Here is a 24,146-nt window from a genome sequence, read left to right as displayed (position 1 = left end):
CAGATCCAATAAAATGAAACATTTTTTATTATATTAAAAATAATACAACAATAATGGTGGTGGGCTTTACCTATAAATATTGAAAAAAATATGCATAAACATAACTAAACAACTACGTAAATAAATTATACCATTAATTTATTGAATAAAATTTAAACAGTTTATGATTAACATAATCTTATCAAATCTAATGGTAAGATTTTTAGGACCGTTTTACACACCACCTTTCCAAAAATAAATTCAAAAGTAAACTATTAGTGGTTCCCATGCCCACACCTATCATGTAATTAAAAAGCATAGGAGCAAGTCATCCGGACTAACCAGATTCTTTTTCACATTGGGCTGCCGGCGCAGGGGCCATGCTCTCGGATACTTTTTTTTTTTTTTTTTTGGTAAACTGCTCTCGGATACCTTAATAATTTGGTTTCAAGCATGGCATTATGACTTAGAAGTTTATAACAGTAACAACTTTTATTAACAAAAATAAAAATAACACCGACCATATCCCTAGACCGTTCAATCAACCTAAGCAGGAAAACCAAAGCCGATATTTGCCTTCCTTCGGTTCCTCTGTTCCTTACCCTGACCCGTCGGTGAACCTCGTACCTGAGAAGGCTCAAAAGATTACTATCTGAACAAAGTCTGTTCTTGAGCATCCGGAGATCCTCTTGTATCGACGATTTGATTGGAACTATCTGCAACAATTTTCACACAAATATGTCGTCCTCGAAGAAAAATTACAAAGAGAAGATGATTCGTCGCAAGCAGTAAACTTATTCTTTCACTTTATCCAGAAAAAAATAAAAGAAAAACCGTTATTGATTTGTCTTACTAACGTCTGATTTCTTCGACTGGTTTTAGAGAAGAGAAACAAGAAGAACCAGAAGTTCCAAAATATCGAGATCGAGCCAAGGAGCGCAGAGAAGATCAAAATCCTGACTATGAGGCGACAGAATTCGGGGCGTTTCATGCCGTGGCTCCTCCTGGGGCTGTTGATATACGGTGAGTGCAGTATTTACTGAAATGTTTCCCATTCTATGGGCATTTGGAGCTCATCCTTCAGTTTTCTTCCTTTTGCTCGAAAACCTCGTGAATGTCTAATCCACTTAAACGCCATGGTACTTTTTTTTAGGTCAGCAGCTGATGCTCAGAAGATATCTATTGAGAACAGCAAGTATCTTGGAGGTTCGTAAGTTAAAGTCCTCATAGTGTTAGGTTACTGGCTATACATTAATTAGATTAAGGATGTTTTAATTGAACTGTTTTTTACGACTATGACTGTTGAAATCCACGATTGTATACATCATTCTCTAACCCTTGAGAGTAGAACTTTTATTCTTTTCCTTGTGCTGGATTAAAATCATCTTGTTACTGTGTGAATGTTCTTCAGGTGATGTTGAACACACGCATTTGGTGAAAGGATTGGACTATGCATTACTTCACAAAGTAAGGAGTGAGATCGACAAGAAGCCAGATGTTGGTGAAGAGATTGATGGAAAGCCTAGGTAAATAAATAATGTCCAAGGGTGCTACTGTTTGAGATGATGTGAATTGTATCTCCTGAATTCTACTGGCCCTTGACTTGTTAGTATGTGTTAGAATGTGTTGACATGCATGGAGTCATGCCGAAAATTTAATATAACCATTTTAGTTGCTTGGTAGAGCTTGACTACACTGATCCCCAATCGTTCTCTAGGGATAGTTTGGTGACTTATTTTTTCATGTAGAGTTTAATTTGATAATGGGATTACCAACTAAAAAGTATCTAATCTTCATCTTGATTGCTCGTTGAAGAAAGAAAAAACTTGGTGCGTTTTCTGGGGGTATGTGCATTCATGTAGGTCACATTGTTCGGTAGAGAGTGAAGGAAGTGGAGGTTCAACTATTACCTGGTGTTCTTATTACTCTTTTTCCTGGGTGTCTTCCTGCGTTTTATTGAATCAGTGGAAAATCCATCTGATGAATGGAAAACTAGTGGTAGAAGAACAAATTTGGGAATCATTGTGGTATAAGCTGAATCGAGAGGCTCATAGAATCTGGTCTCAATGAAGGCAAAGAAAGCCATTTGTTCTTATCACTTAGAATCTCCAGCCTCAGCATCTCAGACTACATCCTACCAGTAACAAATGCCGAGTATCCTGCATGTGGTTGTCGAGATGCCACCAGCATCTAGGTGGCTTGGTTGGGCGCCTGGTTGCATTGTTGGTCAGTTGTGTCATCTTGCATATAAGCCTCTTCGATGCCTTGGATTGCCTAAATGCTGCAGCTTGGGGAGCTATTGCAGTACTGAGAAGAACTAAAGTAATGAGCTGGGAACGTCATTGAGATTTTTAATGTTTAAATGCAAGAGGCAGTTTTGGTAGACACCAGATCAAAACCTTGAAATGGAAGTTTTTAGTTGGGTTGTAAGTTCACTGTATAAACTAAGCCATATCAAATTAGATGGACATGAAGTTTAAGTATTCACCAGGAAGAAGTGTATAGCCACCATATGCATGGTTGGTGCCCAGTGGTGTTCAAATGGTTATTTCTCTCTCTCACTCACAACTTGAGAGAGTGGCCATCCCTGCAATATTGCTTACAGGAAGATACAAGAGGTGGAGGCATGGACGATTAAAGGTTTTTTTTTTTTTTAGATTTTCTTTTTGTTTTTTAAGAAAGGAAGTACAAGGGACGGAAAATTATCTTTTAAGTGTTGAATGACCTACCGGGGGGGTGTGCTGGTTTGTGAAAGCACATTGAATACTTGGAGGCTGAAGCGTGAGGAATTAAAAGTGACTCGTCTAATATTATCAACCAAGCCCTGGGGTTTCATGAGGTTTGAAAATTATCTCCAGTAAACTTCTTCAAGTTGAAGTCTTGAACATCGATGCATCATGAAGGAAGACCGGAAAGAGGACATTAATAGCCTAATCAAAGATGTAGAGTTCATTGCAGCAATATCTGAAACTTTATGTTTTCCTACATTTTGTTAGGAGAAGCAATGGTGATGCAAAGTGGGATGTTAAAAGCATTTTCAGAGCGTTGTGATAGAGTTATCATCGAGACATAATTTAATGAGTTCTTTTTAATTATGGGTGTGAAGACACATATTTCAATTATTTGTTCAGCTGGTGATTTGAGGACATTTCTCACATAGCTACTTAGTTGTGAAATGTAATTTCCAGTCAATTTCTAGTGTGATCAATATTATTGCTGACTCTCCACCCAAGTACCGAGCAAGATTCTCTCTGTTTTAGCAGGCCGAATTCCACTTTTGTAGTTGGATGGAATCTTGTGACTTCGAATTCAATGAGTCATTTTGATGGAGAGACGTTTTTTTACCAAAAAATGAAACAAGTAACTTTATTTGCAGGTGTTACTGATATCCAAATTGGGGAAAAAAAGGGAGGGGGGGGGGGAACTATTGGGCCTTTTTATTTCTTTGGGGTTGGGGAGTCATCTTAAACAGGTTGGAGTAATTATCAAGTTCTAATGTCCTTTGACATAATGTTCCTTTCTTTCCTCTCCTTCCTTTGTTGTTATTACATTTTTATTTAATTATATTTGCCCAAACTCATTTTCTCCTTCTCCAATTTGATGCTTACACTCAGTTGTTCATTAACAGAGTGCCGAAGGATGACCAACCAGTGTCATTTCGCACAGCAACTGCAAAGGTGCTTATCTTCTTTAGAATGTGCAAAGCTCTTATTTATAATTCTATTCACAGCTTGAAAGACGAATTTTTGTTTCTGGTAACTCAGTATGTTACTTGTGAGTCATGTTTTCTTGTTGCAGTCGGTGTATCAGTGGATTGTAAAGCCCCAGACTGTTATCAAGGCAAATGAGATGTTTCTTCCTGGTAGAATGGCGTTTATTTTCAACATGGTAGGGATTGAAATTCTTTTATTGTTATATTTATATTTGAATTTTTACTTTTCGGTTGGTGGGGTAGATTTTTTTGAGTGGTTTTGATAGGTTGATTGTTGGGACTTTCCTGTCTAAGTGGAGAATTTTTAGTAACTTATATTTTCGTTTATGTTTTCCTTAATGTTGATTACACTAGTTGCCTCCTTGCGTATTTTATCCTGTTTAACTTCATTGACATGCATTATACTGATGTTGTATGATATTCTTGCAGTTCTTGACTTCTGTTGCACATCAAATTGATGTTGCTTTGAGACTAACCAAAACTTGAAACCTAGATCCACACTTTTATACAGACAAACATGGAAGCACTCAGTCTGTCAGGCAGAAGGCAGTCTCCTTTTATCAAAACTATTGCTGCTTATTAGTCCTAACTGATCCTAACCTAGTTCACTACGTAAAATTATAAACTAGGTAACGAGCTATGATATGAAGTAAAATGTATTAACTCTGAGCCAAGTATCTGTGTTATTCAAAACCAGGTTGTAGTAGATTATGGTAGTTGGACTAACTAATTAAAGCTTAAATCCCTAATGGTTTGATTGATGTATTATGGAGCCCTCCTTGGGCAAATTATTATTAGTTAAACTTAATGCTAAATGATTGTTTAAGTACATTATGGAATCCTATTTAAACTAGCTGGTGAAAACCTTTTAATTGCTGATGGCTAAATTACTTGATGAATGGGCTACACTAGATTAACTATGTCAAAGTGAATGCTTTAAAAAAAAAAAGAAAAAAAGAACTTAAATCTAATTTACTTGATTAAATAGGCCTAAAGATTATTTGTGTTATGAAATCTAAATGGGCTAATTACTCATAATTTATATGAATCCAATGTAATTTGTTAACCATGTCATGAGATCATAGTTAATTTAATGAAGCGAGAATTTGATTAATTCAATGGTATGTTAGTTTATAATCCCCAAGTAACTAAGTATGCATAAAAAAGGAGCTACCGAATTCTCTAGGCTTGCTCTAAGATAAGGTCTGGAATGGGCAAATGTACGCAGCATACAACTAGGTGATTGTATATTAGCTACGCTACATTAAGTATACTAAATGAAATAAGATTACGCTACATGTTAACTACATTAAATACAATTGGCTTTTGCGGCCCATTGTTTGTGGGTTCAAAACTTGGAAACACCCTCTTCTGTAAAACAGGGAGGTATGGCTATGTATATTTTCCCTCATAAACCCTGCAGTAGCAGGAGATGTGTGCATTGGATGTTCTCTCTTCATGTATACTATGAGGTATTATGTTATATATTTATAAACTGACATACTTTGGTAGACTTTGCTAAGGAATAAACTAGGTTTCACATACTAAGATTAATAAATCTATGTACGTTAGGGAATATAAAGGACTAAGTTACATTTATGGATGTAAATGGATTGATTTGCTATGACTATGTTGTGAACTGCTATCCAACTTTGGTTTGAAATCTGCTGGAGATGTAAAATAAATTCTGAATTCTTAGTTGATGAGCAATGGATATTTTGTGTATTTTGGTTGCAACATGCGAGTTGCAGAGAGGAAGGATGCACCTTCTGGATTTCTGCTGTTCCTCCTTGACTGCACCAGAGAGAGCACTCAAATCAGTTACCCAGCGGAATATCATCAGCCACCAACTCTATATCACAGAAAGCACTTACCTTTTCCCACTCTATATAGATTTCACTTCTCCACGAGACAGAGAAATCTCTTTGATGCAGGCCCATAATAGGACTGCAATGATGGGTTTCAAGGAAGGAGAATTAGGAGAATAGAAGAGGAAGAAGGGGGAAGTAGAGAGAATGGGAAGGGAAACTCTCAATCTAATAACACTCAATTCGTTGCATCCAATTTGGAATTGTATCCATTTAAAGGAATTAAAATAAAATCCTTGATGAAATCTAAAGCTCTCTTTCCCCCAGGTTTTGATACTGAGAAGAGCGACCTCCACTTGAATGGCTGTCTGATCAACAACCAGCGACCATTGCCAAATCAGATCTTCAGGTCAAAGTTCAGATACCCGTGAGGTTGTGGACAGTGAAATAGAGAAATGGTCTGTATCATATTCTCTACCAGATCGACTATAGCCAGATCGGTGCCATCACTGAAATCTACCTCGCAGATCAGTGAAGACCAGTGGCTGCACAATCAGCAACCAATCTTAAGGACTGCGAGGTCTCCCTCAAGATCACTCACTTGAAGCCTGATCTGAAAAGTCTGCTTGAGGGCTTGGTCATCTCCCTCAAATCACTCAAAAACACAAATCTATGAAGTTCATTTAAAGGCTTTGTCATTGACGCATGCGAGGCCACCAATGAAGCATTGGAACGCCACATCTATTGTGGCCATTGCTGAAGGAAAGGGAGCAACAAAAAGAAAATAGAAAGAAAAGAAAAGATGATGATCATAAGCAAAAGGAGTCCTTTGGGATTCAAGAGTGTTTGAATAACAAATACAGGCTGTAATGATGTAATGAGGCAGTTTGAGGTAATCACAGAAAAACATGAATCAAGGGGAGGTGTTGGGACAAGACAATACAGAATTGCAATAATGGTTCTTTAATGTTGGTCATAATTCAATAAAGACATGAGTTTCTTGATTTATAATTTAATAATTATGAATCAACCCACAATTCATAAAAAATGTTTTTATGGAAAAGTTAAATGAATTGGATAATATATGATAGGATATTGGGATATCCAGATTTTGTATCCAACTGGATTTGAAGGGTAACAAATAGTGATTTTCCTTATATGGGTAGGTTAAATGGATAAGTTAACTTATTGAAGTTGTACAAATCATATTGGCCAATACTGGTCAGTATGGCAAGTTCCTTCTCTCCTTCCCCCCCCCCCCCCCCTGCTTTCTTTTTTTCTGTTTTCAATGCTTAATGATACTGATATGATTACCACCAATACTTAGAACCTTGCATGGTAACGTTGAAGTGTGTGTAAGCCTCACCCCATCTTGTTTGGTGGGTGACTGATTTCCTTTTTTCTTTGGGGTGTTTTGGGAGAGGGTGTTGGGGTTGTAGATGTGGGAGTATTTATCATATTTGCTGAAAGCAACGCTACTTTTCCTAGTTAAATTCAAATGTTCATGAATTTTCATTTTTGGTATTGTTGAGATGCATTTGATTTTTTATTAGAAACAGTTTTTCTGACACCTTAAATCTTTAACTTTTGTGCATCCTAGGAAGACAGTTTTTCTCATGATATTCCAACTACTCTACATAGAAGCAAAGCAGACTGCCCAGTTCCAGAGGTGATATTCGTAATGCTATTGAAATACAATTTGTCTCATTAGGTGACGATAAATAAGTTAATATTTTGGACTTCTTGCAGGAAATGGTCACTGTCAGCGTTGATGGTTCTGTGCTGGACCGAATTGCTAAAATTATGTCATATCTCCGCCTCGGATCATCTGGGAAAGTTCTAAAGAAAAAGAAAAAGGAGAGGGATGTGAAAGGTATGAATTATTTTCTTGGATGTGTATTGTCTTTGATGTGGCCTTGGATTGAAGGGTTACAAGGGCCTTTGTCGCCTGGAACTTAATAAAATCAGAACAAAAAATATAGGGATTTCAGGTTATCATGGAGCAGGGGCTGTTTAAAGGTTTCACGGATTAGATGGGGATGGATCTTTATGAGAATGATATGTAGTACTGTAGGAATGGGTGGTATGAATTTCAGCCAATTCTAAATTTGGATTAGGTTTCCAGATATTTAGGATTAGTTAGAGACAAATTAGGCACCTAAAGCCAAATAGGCTAGAGGGGGAGTTACAGCCTGTGATTATAATGGGTGGGGTTTTACTGTGGTGATGGATTCCTTGAAAAGAGATGGAATTCTGATGATTAAACACTGAGTAATCAACGGTTGCAGGTTCTAAAATTGTTTGGGTTTAATGGGGCTTTTGGATGGATGGATGGATGGCTGTGAAACTCCAATTGAAACTCCAATTCAGTTTGGGTTCAATTAAAGGAAAGCTGTCCTCCTATTTTAATGGAGGGAGTTAGGTTTTCTAATTGTACAGCACTTTGGGTACATGAAGTGCAGATTAAAGGGTGACCTTCAAAACTTAAAATCAAAATTTAAAAGAGAAAGGGGGAGAAGAAAAGGGGATGGAGATGACGATTGAATTGATAATCACAGATGCCTTGGACTTTTAACACCAAGATAAGCCTTAGACTTTAAATACCAAAGATTCCCAGCCATTGGACTTGAACCTTCAAGGTGCCTCAATCTGGACTTAGAATCCTAAATCTGTTTCTCACAGTGGAGGAAGGCGGCAGCCACCCGTTGCACAGGGTAAAAATTTGTTTGACCATGTCTTATTCCCCACATGGGCAAAAATTTGTTTGACCATGTCTTATTCCGCCAGCAATGGGTGAGAACTAATCCGTCACTTCTAATACCTAGGGCCTGTTTGGTTACATGCGGAGATTTCAATTTTGAGATTCAAATCTATAAATTCAAACATGGGTAATTGTAAATTAGAGGGGGGTGAAACAGCATGGGCGACGTGATTGGGGCAAATGAGCTTTCAAATCTCAAGGTGTCATCCAGATCAGTATCAGGTTGGTGTTGGTCAGAACTAATCCTTGTCTGCTTTCTAACCCCTTAAACTGTGCCTAGCACTGTTGCGGCCTGATTATTCCTTTAGTCCCCTTCTTCTGATCATCCATGGACACACCACCAGAGAGATATTGGCGTATCCAATATTAGCACTATAGTGTTGGCTGTAGTTTCCTTCTAATGGCGTTTCTTGCATATCATTGGCATTCTTTGTTTAACTTCTTATTTTCTAAGCTCAAGCCCCCCCTTCCTACCCCACTTCCTACCCCCAACCACCCCCCCCCAAAAAAAAAAAAAAAAAAAAAAAAGGAAAAAAAAACCAATAGAAAGGTAAAAATATTGTGGTGCAGACCTGAGAAGGGCCTGCTATGGTAAGCTTCCATAAGAAAGAATTGGGAGAACAGGAAGAAGGGGAAGGGAAAATCACATTCACACCCCCAATGTTGGACTTTCTTTACTGCAAATTCAATGTTAAGGTGTACGGTTGAAAAATTAAATAGGCCAAAGCTTTGCCTCAACAATAGAAACTTCTTTAAAATAAAAACTAGCTGAAATACGGAACCACGTTACTAAGCTACTTCTGAGATAATGAAACAAATAATTGGATATTCCTATGTTATATACCCAAGTGGCTATAATACTTCAAATAGCCTGATACTAATATTATTACTAGTTCCAGCCCTTCCCTGACAACTTGTTGGCCCACCCTTGGTCTGGGTTTCCAAAGTGGATCATCTCAATCCAGCTAGGCAAAGGTTGCTGAATCATATTGAGTGGTATTGTAATTGCAGGGAAGATTTCTACTGTTGGCAATGAATACGATGAAGATGAGAAGCCATCACAGCCTGATGGTGGTGTGTCTAAAAAGAAGACTGAAAGAGAAACTGTACTACCACAGCCTCCACCTCGCAAGAATAATGTTGATTCAAGAGAAACACAAATCCCAACTGTTGCTAGAGATGAACATGAGGACATTTTTGTAGGGGATGGTATTGACTATTCTATCCCCAGTAAAGACATGAGCCAAAGTCCAATCTCAGAAGATATGGATGAGTCTCCTCGAAATAGGGACAGGCAACCATATTTCAGTGAACCTGCTTATGGCCCAGCGCCACCACCTGAAACTCTGCAGGATTGGAATCAAACGGTAAGTTTGTCATGCAATTGGTTTTGTGACTGCATACTGGGGATTACTTGAATCTAAGCTGCTCACATAATTTGAAAGCTGAAATTTACAGAACCCAGTGTTATCCACCATGGCTGCATTTTTTCTTGATTGAATTTTTCATCTTCTGCAGAATGGTTATGATACAATACAGGCACAAGTAGTGGCAGGTGGCTTCCAAGGGGAGTGGCAAGACTACCAGTATGCTGAACAACTGGCATATCCTGAACAGTATCTCCAGGAGAATATGCCAGCCTATGATGTGCAGGCAGGCGTAGATGTGCCGCATGACCCTCGCTTCATGACTCAAGAAGAGAAAGACCGGGGCCTAGGGTCAGTTTTCAAGCGTGATGACCAAAGGCTTCTGCAACTTAGAGAAAGGGATGCTCGTGAAAAGGATCCCAATTTCATTTCTGAGAGTTATTCTGAATGTTATCCTGGGTATCAAGAGTATAATCGTGAAGTAGTGGACAGTGATGATGAAGACGACTTGTCGAAAATGGATATGGGTGGCCGGGTAAGACTTTTTCTCTTGATAATTTTATTCATTGAACCATCATTTATGCTCCCACAAAACGACTTTGTTCAGATATTTGAGCTGTGTGAGCTTCGGGAGACTATTCTTTGGTTAAACTGTAATATTGTCCAACGTTGTGCTTGCTATTGGTGAAAATCCTCACCAACATAGGAATCATTAATGTTACCCATTGCTTGTGGTTAATGTTGATGCATTTTTGTTGTTATTCTTATAACTTTTGATGTAATTAATGCTGCTGGAGTTCTCAAAACAGGCAAAGGGTCGTCTTCATCGGTGGGACTTCGAGACAGAGGAAGAATGGGCGACATACAATGAACAAAAGGAAGCAATGCCAAAGGCTGCATTCCAGTTTGGTGTGAAGATGCAAGATGGTCGCAAGACAAGAAAACAAAACAAGGACCAGAAGCTCACCAATGAACTGCACAAAATTAACAAGATCCTTGCAAGGAAGAAAATGGAGAAGGGTGAGATCAATGATGATGGTGGGGGGTACGACGATGATGATAAGCAACCTGGAAAGAAGCTACGGATATAAATTCGAGTATAAATCTGAGTGATTTGGTTCTGTAAAAGATATGCTACTGTTCTTTTTGAGAGCATGGTTGGTCATGAAAATTGATCCACTGTATATTTGTGAAGAAATTCACATTTTGTTATATTGTTTCCTTTCTATTTCTGATGCAAGTCACATGGAATGGTACGCTTACGAATGGGGCAGGGGGTTACCCAGTGTACTTGTATGCATAGTAATATTCGGTTCCTAATGCATGGGTGATCTCTGAGAGGGGCGTAAATAACACATTTCACACAGAAGAAAAAAGAGAGAACCATGTGAGATCTTAAAAAATTGAGGGAGGCCATGGGCCACGCCCCTAGGAGCTAGCATATTTACAATAATTTTGGGTAGTTTTTTATTCATTTACTATAGAAAATTTAATAGTTTGAGCGAAAAATATATATATATATATATATATGAAGGATTAAGAGAGTGAGATCTCTAAAATTATTTTATGAGATATCTCGATATGCAATAAAATAAAGACAAACTCAATAAAAGAAGTGATAATTTTATAGGGAGAATGATATGCATCACAGTTAAAGGAAAGATAAAGGGAGAATGATATGCATTCCAGTTAAAAGAAAGATAAAGCTTTGCCTTCTACGGTTTCTAAATTGATTTCTAACTAAATAATGGGAAAATTATTTTCAAATTCAATATCCTAGTTGAGACCTAGGGATAATAACTTTAAAAGTTTTTCTTTCTTTCCAAAAAATTAACAAAGAGAGTTGAATACTCATAACAAAGATGAGGAAGGATTAACTACGCATAAGTATTGAATTTTTATATTCAATATTGCAATTGGTTGACTGCCCTTGTTTTTTGGAGCCAAGTAGTTAAATTACATGGGTCTTTTATAATTTTAGTCATTATGTCCTCAACATGTCATGGTGGTTTTTGATGAACTTGAGCTGGTACAGGTGGAACACTCTAGCTGTAAATTGGGTGCTAGAAAATAGAGTTAAGAGTAATTGCAATAAGGATTAATATGATTTTTTTTATTGAACAATTTAGTTATTTATGCTTTAGAAAGTTTCAATTTCAGAATGCTTACATATCCAACAGCAAAGATGGACGGTTTAGACGTGTTGTATTTTGAACGGGTGAGTGTAAAGAGCCTTTCAAACACGATGTAAATATATATATTTGGTAACCAGTTGAGCAAGTAAGATATTTTGACTTGTTCCTTCAAATATATCCAATAAGTTCTAAATAGTCTGATGGAAATACATATTTCCTTGCACGAAGAAGGAAAAGATAAAAATACATATTTCCAATTTTATCCAGAATTCTATTAATCTTTTATTTAATATTTCAGGTATTCTAATTTTTTGGTAAACATATTTCAATGTTTTCCACAAGTCTGGATATAAGTTATATAACAACCATCACGAATAAGCTGTGTACGTTACAACGTTATCACAAAATATTGCGGTTGTGCTGGTGCTCGTGCCTTTTTTTAAAGGGACGGAATCACCACCACACGACAAAACCAAAATACCAAAACTAGACATAAAACTCGTCGAGCCACATTGTGGGGGAATGGGTATTTTGGTAATCTGAATTCAGGATAGATATGTCATATGTCATATGTAATATGCGCGTATAGCGTCCAGATTCCAGAAGACCAGAACTCCTCGTCGCCTCTTTAACCTGATCGTCACGTTTTCATTTCCTTGATTCTTTCTTATATTTCTCGCAGAATTGCGAGAGAAGTAATCTTCACCTGCGGGCTCTGAAGAAGACGATTGCCTTTGTTTCTCGTGTTTTCGTTTGTTCAGAAGATTAATTTAGTGCTCTGAGGTTCGTATTCGATTGGTCTACCCTAGAAATAGTTTCTTCGTGGAAATTCACGTTATGATTTTATTAGAATTGAGTTCTTTCATCAAATTCTCTGCTAAACTCTATATACGCTTCACAATCACTTCTTGTATCTAAATGCGTTGTTTTTTGCTATTGAGGGCGTTGAATCAATGGGGAACAATTATTAAGTATTGAAGCAATTCAATCGAATTGGTCTTCATCTTGTTCGTATCATTTAATTTATTTGATTTCAATTCATAACTTAAGTTGTTAGCTTGATTCTGGTTGATTTCTTTCTATTTGGATCAGATGTGTTCTCACGTTTCTCGGGCTTTGTAGATAGTCAAATTCACCATTCTTTGGTTTCTGGATTTTTGCACTTTGCTTGAGGGAAATATTATATTAGAAAATTCTGCTAAAATCATTCGGAAATGAGATGTTCATATTATATCACTAATTTTTTTTTTTGGCATTGATTTCCCCAACAACAAAGGTCAGGGAGAAACAAGCTCGACTAGTTTCCTTTTGCTGTGTATCTTTTCGACTATTGGATCTGTGAAGTGGAAACTATTGAACTCTCTGATTCTTAATTGTACATTGCATGTCGCATGGCAACACCGGAGGAAAGGGTTTCATATTCTTCGCTTCCTAAACTTGAAAATAATAGTCGCAAGTATCAGTATGATGACAACTACGATGATGATGCGTGGGTTGAGTCTGGAGGTCAGAATACTTGCTCCACTGGCTTTAGATCCTTTAAACCTGAGTACCCAGCCATTGATTCCGATGATTTTCTTGATGGAGGATACGATTCGAGTGACGATCTCTCTAACTATGAACAGCCTAATGCAGTTCCAGAAGTCAACTTAAAAAATGTTTTGAGTGGGATTCTTTCAATTGTTATGGGCCGAAATAAAGGATCAGCGGATTTGGGTGATCATAGGGCCTCTGGTACAAATGTATCATTTCTGGGTTCGGGATTGAATGGAGACAGTGTCTTGCATGCTTCAGTCTACATCCCGAGTGCGCCGCCACTTCTTGAGCCTAGTGGTATAAACTATAATGCATACAAAGAGGTCTTGGAGGCTGATTCTCCGGAATGGATTCCAGACAGTTCCACAACTGTTTGCATGCAATGTAATGCTCCTTTTACAGCCCTTACACGAGGAAGACATCATTGTCGGTTTTGTGGAGGGATTTTCTGTAGAGTATGCACAAAGGGAAGATGTTTGTTGCCCGTAAAATTCAGGGAAAGAAATCCTCAAAGAGTGTGTGATGCATGCTATGATCGACTGGACCCATTACAAGGGATATTGATCAACTCCATTAGCAATGCCGTTCAAGTTGCAAAGCATGATGTGATGGACTGGACTTGTGCAAGAGGGTGGTTAAATCTGCCAGTGGGTTTATCCATGGAACATGAGATATATAAGTCAGCAAATACTCTGAGGAGCTACTGCCAGGTGCACTTCTTCTATCCACCTTGTTTTGTTTTCCTTATTATACATTTCTTGCTGGGTGTCACGATAGAATAAGTTGCCACAAACTTTGGGCAGTTAGAAGCACTGGGAGATGCAACCGTTCAACACTGGTGAGATTGGGTGAGAGTGTTGACTTAATTGCCTTGTATAAGCTTTATGACTTCTATCAACTTAGCAATTTCTCTGTGTCAAATAGAAAACGGTACTTGAAGCAATTAATTAGAACGCCAAGCAACTTTTCTTTGGTGCGAGGATGGGTTGATAAGTTGGTCAACCATCTGCCAACAGCTTGAATAAAGAAACACATAGTGACCCAAATATAGCTGTCATGGTGCCTAGACGACCATGTGTACTGGAGGGCTGCCTATGTGCTTCAGCAACAAGGCATATGATGTATAACCTGGACACATTGGAACCAGCCAAGGAATGAACCAGCTAGGACCAATTCAAACTGGTGGAGGCAAGTTCAAACCAGCCAGCTGGTCAGAGTAGAAGGGCCCCTTGCTCCACAATTTTGACCAGTCAACCTAGAGTGCCATGATAGGATGAAGAATAGAGGTGAAAACACTGTTCGCATGAACAGTGTCACAGCCTGTTTGGTTCTCCCTGAAAAATCAAGCCTATTGGTCCATTCTTGGTCCTGTCTGATGCTACCAATGACAATGGTGTCTTGGTGGTTTGCTGTTTCATCACAACTTCTTACTTCTGTTTTTTTTTGGGTGAAAACTTCTGATTAATCATGTTAGGAGCTAGGTTCTTGCTTGGTTTTGTTGGTTGCCTCTTCCCAGGAGCTCAGCTAAACTTGGTCAGCTTGGTCTAGCTAGTATTTGATTAAAATTATTGCACTGTTGTATTTGCCCTCACAGCGTGATTCTTGGAATGGACAGGTTTCTAGATTAAACCCTGAGAGATCAATACCCTATGCCGTTCTTAAAGGAGCTAAAGGCTTGGCAATTATTACAGTCGCTAAAGCTGGCGTCGTTCTTACTTACAAACTGGGGACTGGCTTGGTTGTTGCTCGAAGGTCGGATGGGTCATGGTCTGCACCATCAGCCATATGCTCTGTTGGTTTAGGATGGGGTGCACAGGTAAAATAACTTTCAAATCCGTACACTCTAGACTCTTGATTTATTCTTTTGATGTCCTCTTTTTGCTTGAAGGTTAGATGGGTCATAGTCCTCTTTGTGTGAATTGTGTGATCATAACTTTTTGAAGTTTTGAGTAACTTGGCTCAAGTGTATATGCATGCAAAACATTAATGTAGTGTATTGAGCAGTTAGACAAGACTCCAATTTTCAAACAGATTGTTTATATTTGTTCATATGCATTCCCCCCCCCCCCTCTTCTTTTAACATTAGGAGTTTATTTTTGGAGCTTTTTTTTTTTTTTTGGGGGGGGGGGAGGGGTGAGGTGATAACCATAGTTTGGTTGTGGAAAACTTCTTGTTAGCATGCACTGTGCCAAATGAATTGCAAACATGACCACTTATTTTTCCATGTGGATGTATGATGTGACAAATGTGACCTCCGGATATCTAGGGAATTATTTGGTTTGACCATTTTTAAATTTCAGTGTCAAAACTTAATAAATTACTATCCTATTTTTATCCATTTTCTGTACTCATTGTCCTGCTTACCCGCTTTTTACTCCTGAATTTTTTAATGGTTTGTTCTGCCATGTGGCCAACTTTAATGGCTGAAACTTGCTTGTAAGCAACATACTTTGGGGTCCACCTGACCCAAAATTCAACCCCATCTGAGCTACCATGTGGTGGAACAAGTTAATGGTTCTTTTCATTTGCCACCAACATCATGATAACGAGATAATCCCATTCTGGTTAGCATGCAGGATAATTATACTTGCTAGCAGGGTTTGATAATGCTTGCTAAACTGTCTTCAACTATTTAAGTATCAATCTTTTCTCATGGATAGTTGCTTCTAAATAATGCAAATGCATTCAACCATAATTGTGAAGGAATTAATGGCAGAGAAGGCCCATTTTTGGGAATAGCACAAGGTAAACTATCACCAAAAAAGGAAGAAAAAAAAAAAAAAAAACTCTCTTTCTCCCTTTTCTTCTGAATGGGAGACTTCATAATGGTGGTAGTAGAGAAGAGGTAAAAGGTCAAAGAGGCAGGAAGATGTGATCTGGTCTACTTACCTTCATTCAAGAATAGCTATTATTTTCTAGTGGCAGATTTTATTAAGGCCTGCTTTACTCAATAGGAAAATGGAGGACGTGCAATGCATTAAGATTTCCAATATTATAATGTCAGTTTCTGTTTTGAAGCAAGGTGATTGTCTTCCATCAGTTGTTATTTTCTATGTTCAGACAAGTGTTTAGCAACTCTTGTAATTCATGGGAGACAATATCCTTGCCCTACCTTGGACAACTCTGACTAAATTCTGTTGGCTCTTGTTTTCATTTTTTAATATTATGTATTTTCTACAATTTTGGAGTGAATTCCATGCAGTTATGACGTTTTCCATTCCCAGTTTTTCCCTGGTTGCAAGATTTGTGTTGTTCATATGTTTTTACCCATGTCGTTCTCCAATATTTTATTATATTCAGTAAAGCCTCAGGGTTTATCCCCTATAGAACAGCTTCAGTTGCATTTGGATGCATAGTCCAATTCAACTGGGAAGAGGCTCCAAAAGATCTGATGTTTTTTATGAATGTTTCTGTCTTCATGTTTTACTGTGAAACTTTTCTTCACATCAGAGTGCCACTAGGAGGCTGCCTACTGGTTGCATGCTCAGAAACTGATGTATAATTGTAAACCACGTGGTACTGAAATCCTCAACATGGATGATGGGTGTGTCCCCCTTGACAAGGAAATAATTTTTCACTTAAATGCAAAGATGTACTATGATCTTTTAACAAGAGCACTGAATAATCAAAATTAGATGTCAGACATATTTCTTTATAAGAGATGAGTAAGTGCACTATAGGATCTCAAACTCTGGCTTAGAAATTATAGGTGAAATGTATGACAAGGAAAGATTCTTTTTACTGAAAAGCAAAGATGTACTATGATCTTCAAGAAAGAGCATTGAAAAATAAAATTAATATCAAGCTTGCTGCTTTAAGAGAGGCCAGTTAAGTACACTATAGAATCTTATGTTCTAAGTTAGAAAATTAGAAGTGTTTAACTGGTATTCTGTACTTGCTGGAGTGCAGGTTGGTGGGGAGCTCACAGACTTCATAATTGTGCTCCATAATTCTAAAGCTGTGAAGACATTTTGTAGCCGCATGCACTTTTCCCTTGGAGCTGGTTGCAGTGCTGCAGCTGGACCTGTGGGGAGAGTATTGGAAGCTGATCTGCGAGCTGGAGAGAAAGGGTCTGGAGTTTGCTATACTTACAGTTGCAGCAAAGGTATGTCATTCTGGTCCTTATTTCTACGACATTTTGAGCTTTGATACCAATTGTATATAGGTTTTTTGGCCATTTGGGAAGGGCCTGACATGATAGTTCCTGATAATTTTCATAGGGTATCATTTGGATTTAAGCCACATATCCACTTTGTTTGTTGTTCCTTTAACCTCCCCTTCCAATAATATAGCACCCCCCCCCACCCCACCACCACCCAACAAAAAAAAAAGTAAAACCACAATAACATTGTTATATATGTTGATTATTCTCGGGGATCGGAGAGACCTAATTACTGTTGGGGAAAAGCTGACATGTTAATGAGTAAATGGAACAGGTGCATTTGTGGGAGTTTCACTGGAAGGTAATATAGTTGCAACACGGATGGATGCCAACCTGCAATTTTATGGTGATCCTTATCTCACAACAGCTGACATTCTGCTTGGGACAGTGGATAGACCAAAGGCGGCTGATCTGTTGTATGCTGCTCTTAAAGATCTTTACTCGAAGCTACGGAACTAGCCAGCTCGCTCAGGGTTTCCTTTGTACATAATTTCAATGTCTTCCGACAGTAATTGTTAAAAATTGGAATACGATGATCTCTATAGATCAATGCTTTGCATTAATCCACCATTGCCCCCCCCCCCCCCCCCCACCCGAAAAAAAAGAGAAGGAATTGTGATGCTTTGTGTTTAAAATTTATTATTTCTTCTCATTGACAGTTTATAGATGGATTTTAGACTTACGGATGTACAGTTTTAAGTTATTGTTGATTCTTTATGGATTTATGATGGTTCAATATGTATATATTTTTTAAATATTATTATTTTTTCAATCTCACTCATGAAGATCAAGATTAATGACTAGTTGGTGTGCTTCTTCCAGAGAACCCCTCTGATAGACATTTCATGTTCTTCAGAAGGCTAGCTGGGCCGTCTGCCTCTATGAGAGGATGTTGTTCTCATTATGCTAGGACCCTTTATAACATTTGCAGTTTTTGTGGATCTGTTGGATGGTATTTGGTTCCTGAACATTACAAAAGTTTTACATTTTGTGTTTTCTGCCAACAAAAGTTCTATTGATGTACTACAGTTACAGTGTGGATCTAAAGAATGCTACATTCTCAAAACATGCCTCCACAGAAAGGAATATCAGTAGCATTTCCAACATTTCATGAAATAAAAATTAAACAGAACCTCATAAACCGCTAATGTTGCTTCTACCGTTGCAGATAGTTGGCAGCTTAATGTAGAGAAATGCAAAACACCAGTTGGTTCACATCCATTTGTTGCTTTACCTTCTACAGCCATTAGATGATAAAATTGTCAGCGAAGAATTTGAGTAAATAGGAGCTTCAAGGGTTAAAAGGAAAAGTTCTTCGAGTCCCAGTTCTGAATTGCTTCCTGGATTGGGCATTTATGTACGAATTCACCATCTTGATAAATTACATTTAAGCTTTTATATACACACTGCCCACGAGCATTCTGTGGAGAAGGTTGGATGGTTGACGTTTGATTCCTGCAGGAAAATTTTTTTATTGGGCTGAGAATTTATACTAGTTGGGTCACCAGAAAACTTGCTCTAATTTACCTTTTGGTATCTCCTCACTGAGTATTCTGCACTGTTCAATATAAACCTCTCGTAATCAACATTCACTTTGCAATCTATGGCAATCTGCCAAGAAAAAGAAAATTAGAGAGGAAAATGTTCAATGTTCATCCAGATATGGTGGGTAAGATAGCATGAAATAGTATAGTTCAGAACTACAAAACCTTTACTGTTGGCAATGTGAAATCTAGTATCCGGACTTGTGATCTAACATCACCAACAACTCTGAAAGGGAGATAGTTGTTTCCTCCATTAACAGAGTTGGAAGATGAGTATTCTTCTTCTTCAGATGGCTGTGTTATTTGGTTGATGCTTACATGGTTCAACACAAGCTCTGCTCGCACACTTACATTTCTGCTACAGGCTGGTTGGTAAAGCTCTGGAATTACAATTATTCCTATTAATGGAGTTGTACCACCTCTGTGCAGAACACGGAACCGTGAAGAAGTGTAGCTTATGCTGAACTTGTTAGGATTTTGAGCATTCATTGTCAAAGATGCCATCAAAGACAAATACACATCAGAACTACTGGAGGAAACATCTAGCTTAAATGAATCCTTGGTTAGAGTTTGAAGGGTGAAGGTGGGTTTCCTGGGCTTCAAGATGAAGATGATAATAAAAGTGATAGCAACAACTGAAGCTGCAATAACTAGAAGGAATAGGAGAATGAAAAGACAGCATCTCTGCAGGAAGGAACAACTAGATATTTCCATGGCAGTAGTGTAGTAACTCTTGACAGCAAGTGTGGTTCAACGTCCCTGAACTTCATCTGGAGTAGCTCTTCCGTACAGATGAAGGAAGAATTTGATCTTTTGCTTCACCGTCTTGTCCATCATCTTTATAATTGCCAAAAAGTGAATTTGGCCTTTATACCTTACTTCGCATAAATCACCTTCACAGTGAAGCCTAAAAAAACGTGTGAATGTTTTGTTTTTTTTGGGTTAAAAAAACGTGTGAATGTTTTTTTTTTTTTTGGGTAAAGTGGGAATGTTGTTTATATCATAGTAACTATATTACATACAAAAATTTTCTTCACCAATAAAAACAAAAATTTTATATTAAATTATTCTTTTGATAAAACTAGAAACTCAGTTTGCTGGATCGTGAACTGTCGTGGTGGGTTCACTATGTTTCTAGGTGGGCTAATTGTGCAGTCGATTCCCTAACTAGGAAGGCTCAGTCCGTGGCAAGTCGGAATGTATGGTTTAATTCTACTCCTTGAACTTTGTAATCAAGATGTTTTGGGCTTTTTTTATCCGTCTTCTAATTAAATATCCATTTACCAAAAAAAATAAAAAAAATTCAGTTTTATCTTGACATATTTAATCACTGAACCAAAATTCCCTTTACTTACCTTAATATATGTCTCAATTTCTTTTCCTTAAGAAGGTTATTTGATGAAGACATTGTTGTTGAATTTTTTTTTCTCCTCAGATTTTGATAATGGCATTTTTAAAATTAAAAAAAAATTAATAGTAGGTTAACAGTTTCACTAACATAATAGACTAACGTGTTTAATAAATTGGGGTGTCTATGTCTATATTTTTCAAATATAAAGTGGGTGTCAGTACTTTAAAGCTTCCATTTTGGGTGCCAACTTGCTCTAATAAAAACACCACATTATCATTTAACAAACATAGTTTAAATTATAAGGGGTGATAATAATTAAAGGAAAAGTCCAAGGTGGGATAAGTAATTAAAAAATCTTCGAATCCCTTCGGGACCTAGGGCGAAGCCCTGCCTATATTAATTATATAAAAAGCGCATTGAGGATGTAGTAGTGGTACGTGCAAGTTGGCCCGGATGAACCTCAAATCCAAAAAAAATAATTAAAAAATCTATGAAATAAATAATAATTAAACTATAATATGAGGCACAATAATTATCTCTCTCGTTATTTATTTTGAGTGTTCCTCAAATTTTTCCCAAAAAAAAAAGAAACAATCCAAGCGATATGTATATTTTGGGTAAATAAGAGATATTTATTCATGACCTTGAATTGGGCCTGAAGGCGAAGTGGCCCATTACATAGACTAAAAACCAATCAAAACATCTTATCATTTGGGTGAGCTGCCATTCTAATTCGGAGCCCAACTCATTTATGCAAACCCTATTCGAAGTGATGACTCACCAAAAAGTCTCAGCAGAAAAACCCTAGAGGGCTCTTTTCCGCTTCGCTTGTTTATATTTCGAATCGTCGACGCTGCTGTGTCTTCTTTCTCGACACTACCAGTTTGCATTGGGCGACAATGGTACGCGCTACTGATTCATTACAATTTGCATCAATCTATCGAAATGAAACCTCAAAAGCTTTCTTCTTGTTTCACATCTTCACTGTTTATGGAAAATTTCATAACTCTATTTATTTTCTCTTCATCAGGGTATAGATCTGGTTGCCGGAGGCAAGAGCAAGAAAACGAAACGAACGGCCCCAAAGTCTAATGATATCTATCTCAAGCTTCTTGTTAAGGTTAGTGTTCCGTGTCACAGCAATTTGTCATTTTTTCGCGGTAGTTCTTATTTGTTTTGCCCCCTTTCGATCTGATTTGCTCTATCTCTTTGATTCAATTTCGATATGAAAGTTGTAGTCGTCCATGTTTGAATCCTTACGGATTGTAGCCATAATTTGTCCTAGAATTCTGGTTTTACCGCTTGGGTGAGATGAATAAACTGTTAATATGACACTTGTGTTCACCCTGTTGTTGTTTCAGCTCTATAGGTTCTTGGTTAGGAGAACTGGGAGCAAATTCAATGCTGTCATACTGAAGAGGTTGTTCATGAGCAAGGTGAACAAGCCGCCGCTATCGCTGTCAAGGTTGATTACCTTCATGAAAGGGAAGGTAATTGAGTAATTTATTTACTTGTTTCATTTTTGTGTTACTGTTAAATAGTTTTAGTTATCTCGATGAATTACAATTGTAATGGCCATGTACAACTCAGAGACAACATTTATTCACTTACTGAGTCCCCAGAATGGTTTTAGTGTTAGAAACTCAAAGCGATTTGCCAGGATTTTGATTATTTCTTAATTCATCCTCCTTTGTTGGTAACAAAGGGGCAACCGCGCTTGGTAATACTTGTGTGTAAGGTGCCAGCTTTTAATAGGCGTTATTTGAATAACTTTTGCCTTCGACTTTGTTAGAGCTAGTTAGCTTTGAAATTTCTCTTTGTAGTATGTTCAATGCATACTTGGATTGAACATTGGAGCTTTAAAAATGATAACTAAGTTACTTCTATACACTGTCAAATTTGATGCTGCTAGAAAATCAAAATAGGAGAACACCCCCTTCCCTGAGTTTGGGGTTAAAGCTTCCATTATAAATTTAATTTGAGATTTTGTTTCTTTTCTTGCTGCATCTTACTGGAAACTGAACTCTAAAACCATTGGAGCTGGTTGTTGATTTTCAGGAAGCTAAGATCGCAGTTGTTGTTGGGTGTGTTACTGATGATAAACGAGTTTATGAAGTTCCTGCTATGAAAGTGACAGCTCTAAGGTTCACGGAAACGGCCAGAGCTAGGATTCTAAAGGCTGGGGGTGAATGTTTGACTTTTGATCAACTTGCTCTGAAGGCACCACTGGGACAGAATACGGTAAGTTAAAATCCTGCCAGCTCATCCATGACATTTTTCATGAATTGCTTCTGACATTTGTTGGTGTTTTTGTTAGTATTTTCGTTGATAATCAAAGTAATTGTTTTTTCATTGAATGACCTAGTTTTTAAATTTTTTCTTCATGGATTGTGTATGAGTAATTTTTTATTTACTGCAACTCATATTTATGATTACTGTATGGTGTAAGGATGCTTATTATGCGGAACGTGAATTGTACAAGTAGATTATGCATTGGATTCCTTTTGAGAGATATGTTCTGTAATTGTTAACATCAGGCTTTAATTTTCCCTTGTCTCTTGTTGGTTTTGATTTGTTGCATAGATGTAGCAAAATCCAGTCATGTGCCCCCACCCTCCCCCCCCCCCAAAAAAAAAAAAAAAAAAGAAAGAAAAAAACAACAAAAAAATTGACATGGTATTGTACTTGCCAGAAACAAATCAATGGAAATGATGTGTAAAATTTAGATGGGGGAAGATTTGGAAGTGTGAGAGTTGTACCTCTGGGGAAACCTCCTGGCATTTAATACCGGCGTATCAGAATATAGTGTTACCATGTGGGAGAGGAGCTGGATCTCTCAATACTTATGTGCTGATTGAGCATGGTATTCACCTGAGCCATATCTCATCATCAACGTGAAAAATTTTCTTATGCATCTACAATGTCAAATTATTGTCTTTTATGTCATGCTTGGAGGTGTTAAGTAGTTGGTTTGTGTGAGTCCTTTATTCAGTTATTGATTATCCAATTAGTCCTCCCAAGGCCAGCCCTTGATTAAATCATAATCTTTCAGTTCTTGTCGATAATCTTCACTGGTAAATTGGTCGAGTCTGATCTTGAAGCCATGAGCCTCATGGGGCTTATTTACTACCTATAAACAGCCAAAGAGTGTGTTCATAAGTAACTAGTTAAACTATTATGGGCAAAGCGTACCTGGGTTTAGGCAATGAAGGTATTTAGCCAATGAGTTGTTACTCTGAATAGTTGAGGCTGGTTAAGTTACTGTGGTGGCGCGTTGAATTAATCCATCAAATTTGCAGCTCTAAAGCCCTAATTTAGGTACAAGGCTTTGAGGAATTGATTCGTAGGATTCGCAGCTGCTCCTATAATTTAGAGGAGTGTTAGGTTGCATTTTGAAGATGCAGGTTAGTAAGCTAGTAAGTATTAATGAGGTTTTGAGATCTAGGGACTTAGATTATCATCTGAATTTGAATTTTGGTGCAACATATTTCCATTCATGTTCTGTTTTTCTGGTTATAGGTTCTTCTGAGGGGCTCAAAGAACTCAAGAGAGGCAGTGAAGCACTTCGGTAAGGCACCTGGTGTGCCCGACAGCCACAGTAAGCCATATGTTCGCTCCAAGGGCCGGAAGTTTGAGAAAGCTAGAGGACGCAGGAATAGTCGTGGCTTCAGAGTCTAAGCCCTTTTACCCTACTTTTGAGCCGGACCTGGTTTATCGAGCAATTTTTATGGAGAGTATTTTGATTTTCTTTAGACGTTATTGAAGTATATGAAATTTCCTGAGGATTTTGA

At 37.7% G+C, this 24,146-nt stretch overlaps 3 protein-coding genes and 1 long non-coding RNA gene across 4 annotated transcripts; 3 read left to right on the top strand and 1 right to left on the bottom strand.

The window, feature by feature from the left end:
• Positions 1-456: 456 nt before the first annotated feature.
• On the top strand, positions 457-11,083 carry SMU2 (RED family protein). The gene is made up of 11 exons (XM_089149677.1): positions 457-767; positions 862-1,002; positions 1,133-1,185; positions 1,391-1,505; positions 3,608-3,656; positions 3,778-3,867; positions 7,100-7,168; positions 7,249-7,372; positions 9,272-9,627; positions 9,779-10,162; positions 10,437-11,083. Exons 1-11 carry the CDS (start codon positions 718-720, stop codon positions 10,716-10,718), a joined length of 1,713 nt encoding a protein of 570 aa, XP_089005803.1. The 5' UTR covers positions 457-717; the 3' UTR covers positions 10,719-11,083.
• Positions 11,084-12,368: 1,285 nt separating this feature from the next.
• Positions 12,369-18,048, top strand: LOC149021445 (RING/FYVE/PHD-type zinc finger family protein). Its single transcript, XM_089149676.1, has 5 exons — positions 12,369-12,545; positions 13,039-14,008; positions 14,914-15,114; positions 17,208-17,403; positions 17,735-18,048. The coding sequence occupies exons 2-5, from the start codon at positions 13,154-13,156 to the stop codon at positions 17,917-17,919; spliced, it is 1,437 nt and encodes a 478-aa protein (XP_089005802.1). The 5' UTR covers positions 12,369-12,545; positions 13,039-13,153; the 3' UTR covers positions 17,920-18,048.
• Positions 18,049-18,465: 417 nt separating this feature from the next.
• Positions 18,466-19,279, bottom strand: LOC149021444 (uncharacterized). Its single transcript, XR_016172334.1, has 3 exons — positions 19,170-19,279; positions 18,988-19,071; positions 18,466-18,915 (listed from the first exon to the last, which is right to left on the bottom strand). It is a non-coding gene; the product is annotated as an uncharacterized LOC149021444 (long non-coding RNA).
• A 1,830-nt stretch (positions 19,280-21,109) lies between these two features.
• Positions 21,110-24,146, top strand: LOC149021443 (large ribosomal subunit protein eL18y-like). The gene is made up of 5 exons (XM_089149675.1): positions 21,110-21,257; positions 21,386-21,475; positions 21,717-21,845; positions 22,414-22,596; positions 23,875-24,146. Exons 1-5 carry the CDS (start codon positions 21,255-21,257, stop codon positions 24,031-24,033), a joined length of 564 nt encoding a protein of 187 aa, XP_089005801.1. The 5' UTR covers positions 21,110-21,254; the 3' UTR covers positions 24,034-24,146.

Source organism: Hakea prostrata, chromosome 3 (genome assembly GCF_041222555.1).
Source record: "Hakea prostrata isolate BN-2017 chromosome 3, UWA_Hpros_2, whole genome shotgun sequence".
Taxonomy (NCBI): Eukaryota; Viridiplantae; Streptophyta; class Magnoliopsida; order Proteales; family Proteaceae; genus Hakea; species Hakea prostrata.
This window is presented reverse-complemented; position numbering and strand designations above follow the sequence as displayed.

Coding starts and splice junctions, on each gene's coding strand:
- LOC149021445 (XM_089149676.1), top strand. CDS start 13,154: ATGGCAACACCGGAGGAAAGGGTTTCATATTCTTCGCTTCCTAAACTT. Junction 15,115..17,207: donor GTTTAGGATGGGGTGCACAG/GTAAAATAACTT, acceptor GCTGGAGTGCAG/GTTGGTGGGGAGCTCACAGA. Junction 17,404..17,734: donor TACTTACAGTTGCAGCAAAG/GTATGTCATTCT, acceptor TAAATGGAACAG/GTGCATTTGTGGGAGTTTCA.
- LOC149021443 (XM_089149675.1), top strand. Junction 21,476..21,716: donor ATCTCAAGCTTCTTGTTAAG/GTTAGTGTTCCG, acceptor TTGTTGTTTCAG/CTCTATAGGTTCTTGGTTAG. Junction 21,846..22,413: donor TTACCTTCATGAAAGGGAAG/GTAATTGAGTAA, acceptor GTTGATTTTCAG/GAAGCTAAGATCGCAGTTGT.
- SMU2 (XM_089149677.1), top strand. CDS start 718: ATGTCGTCCTCGAAGAAAAATTACAAAGAGAAGATGATTCGTCGCAAG. Junction 3,868..7,099: donor TGGCGTTTATTTTCAACATG/GTAGGGATTGAA, acceptor TGTGCATCCTAG/GAAGACAGTTTTTCTCATGA. Junction 7,169..7,248: donor CAGACTGCCCAGTTCCAGAG/GTGATATTCGTA, acceptor GACTTCTTGCAG/GAAATGGTCACTGTCAGCGT.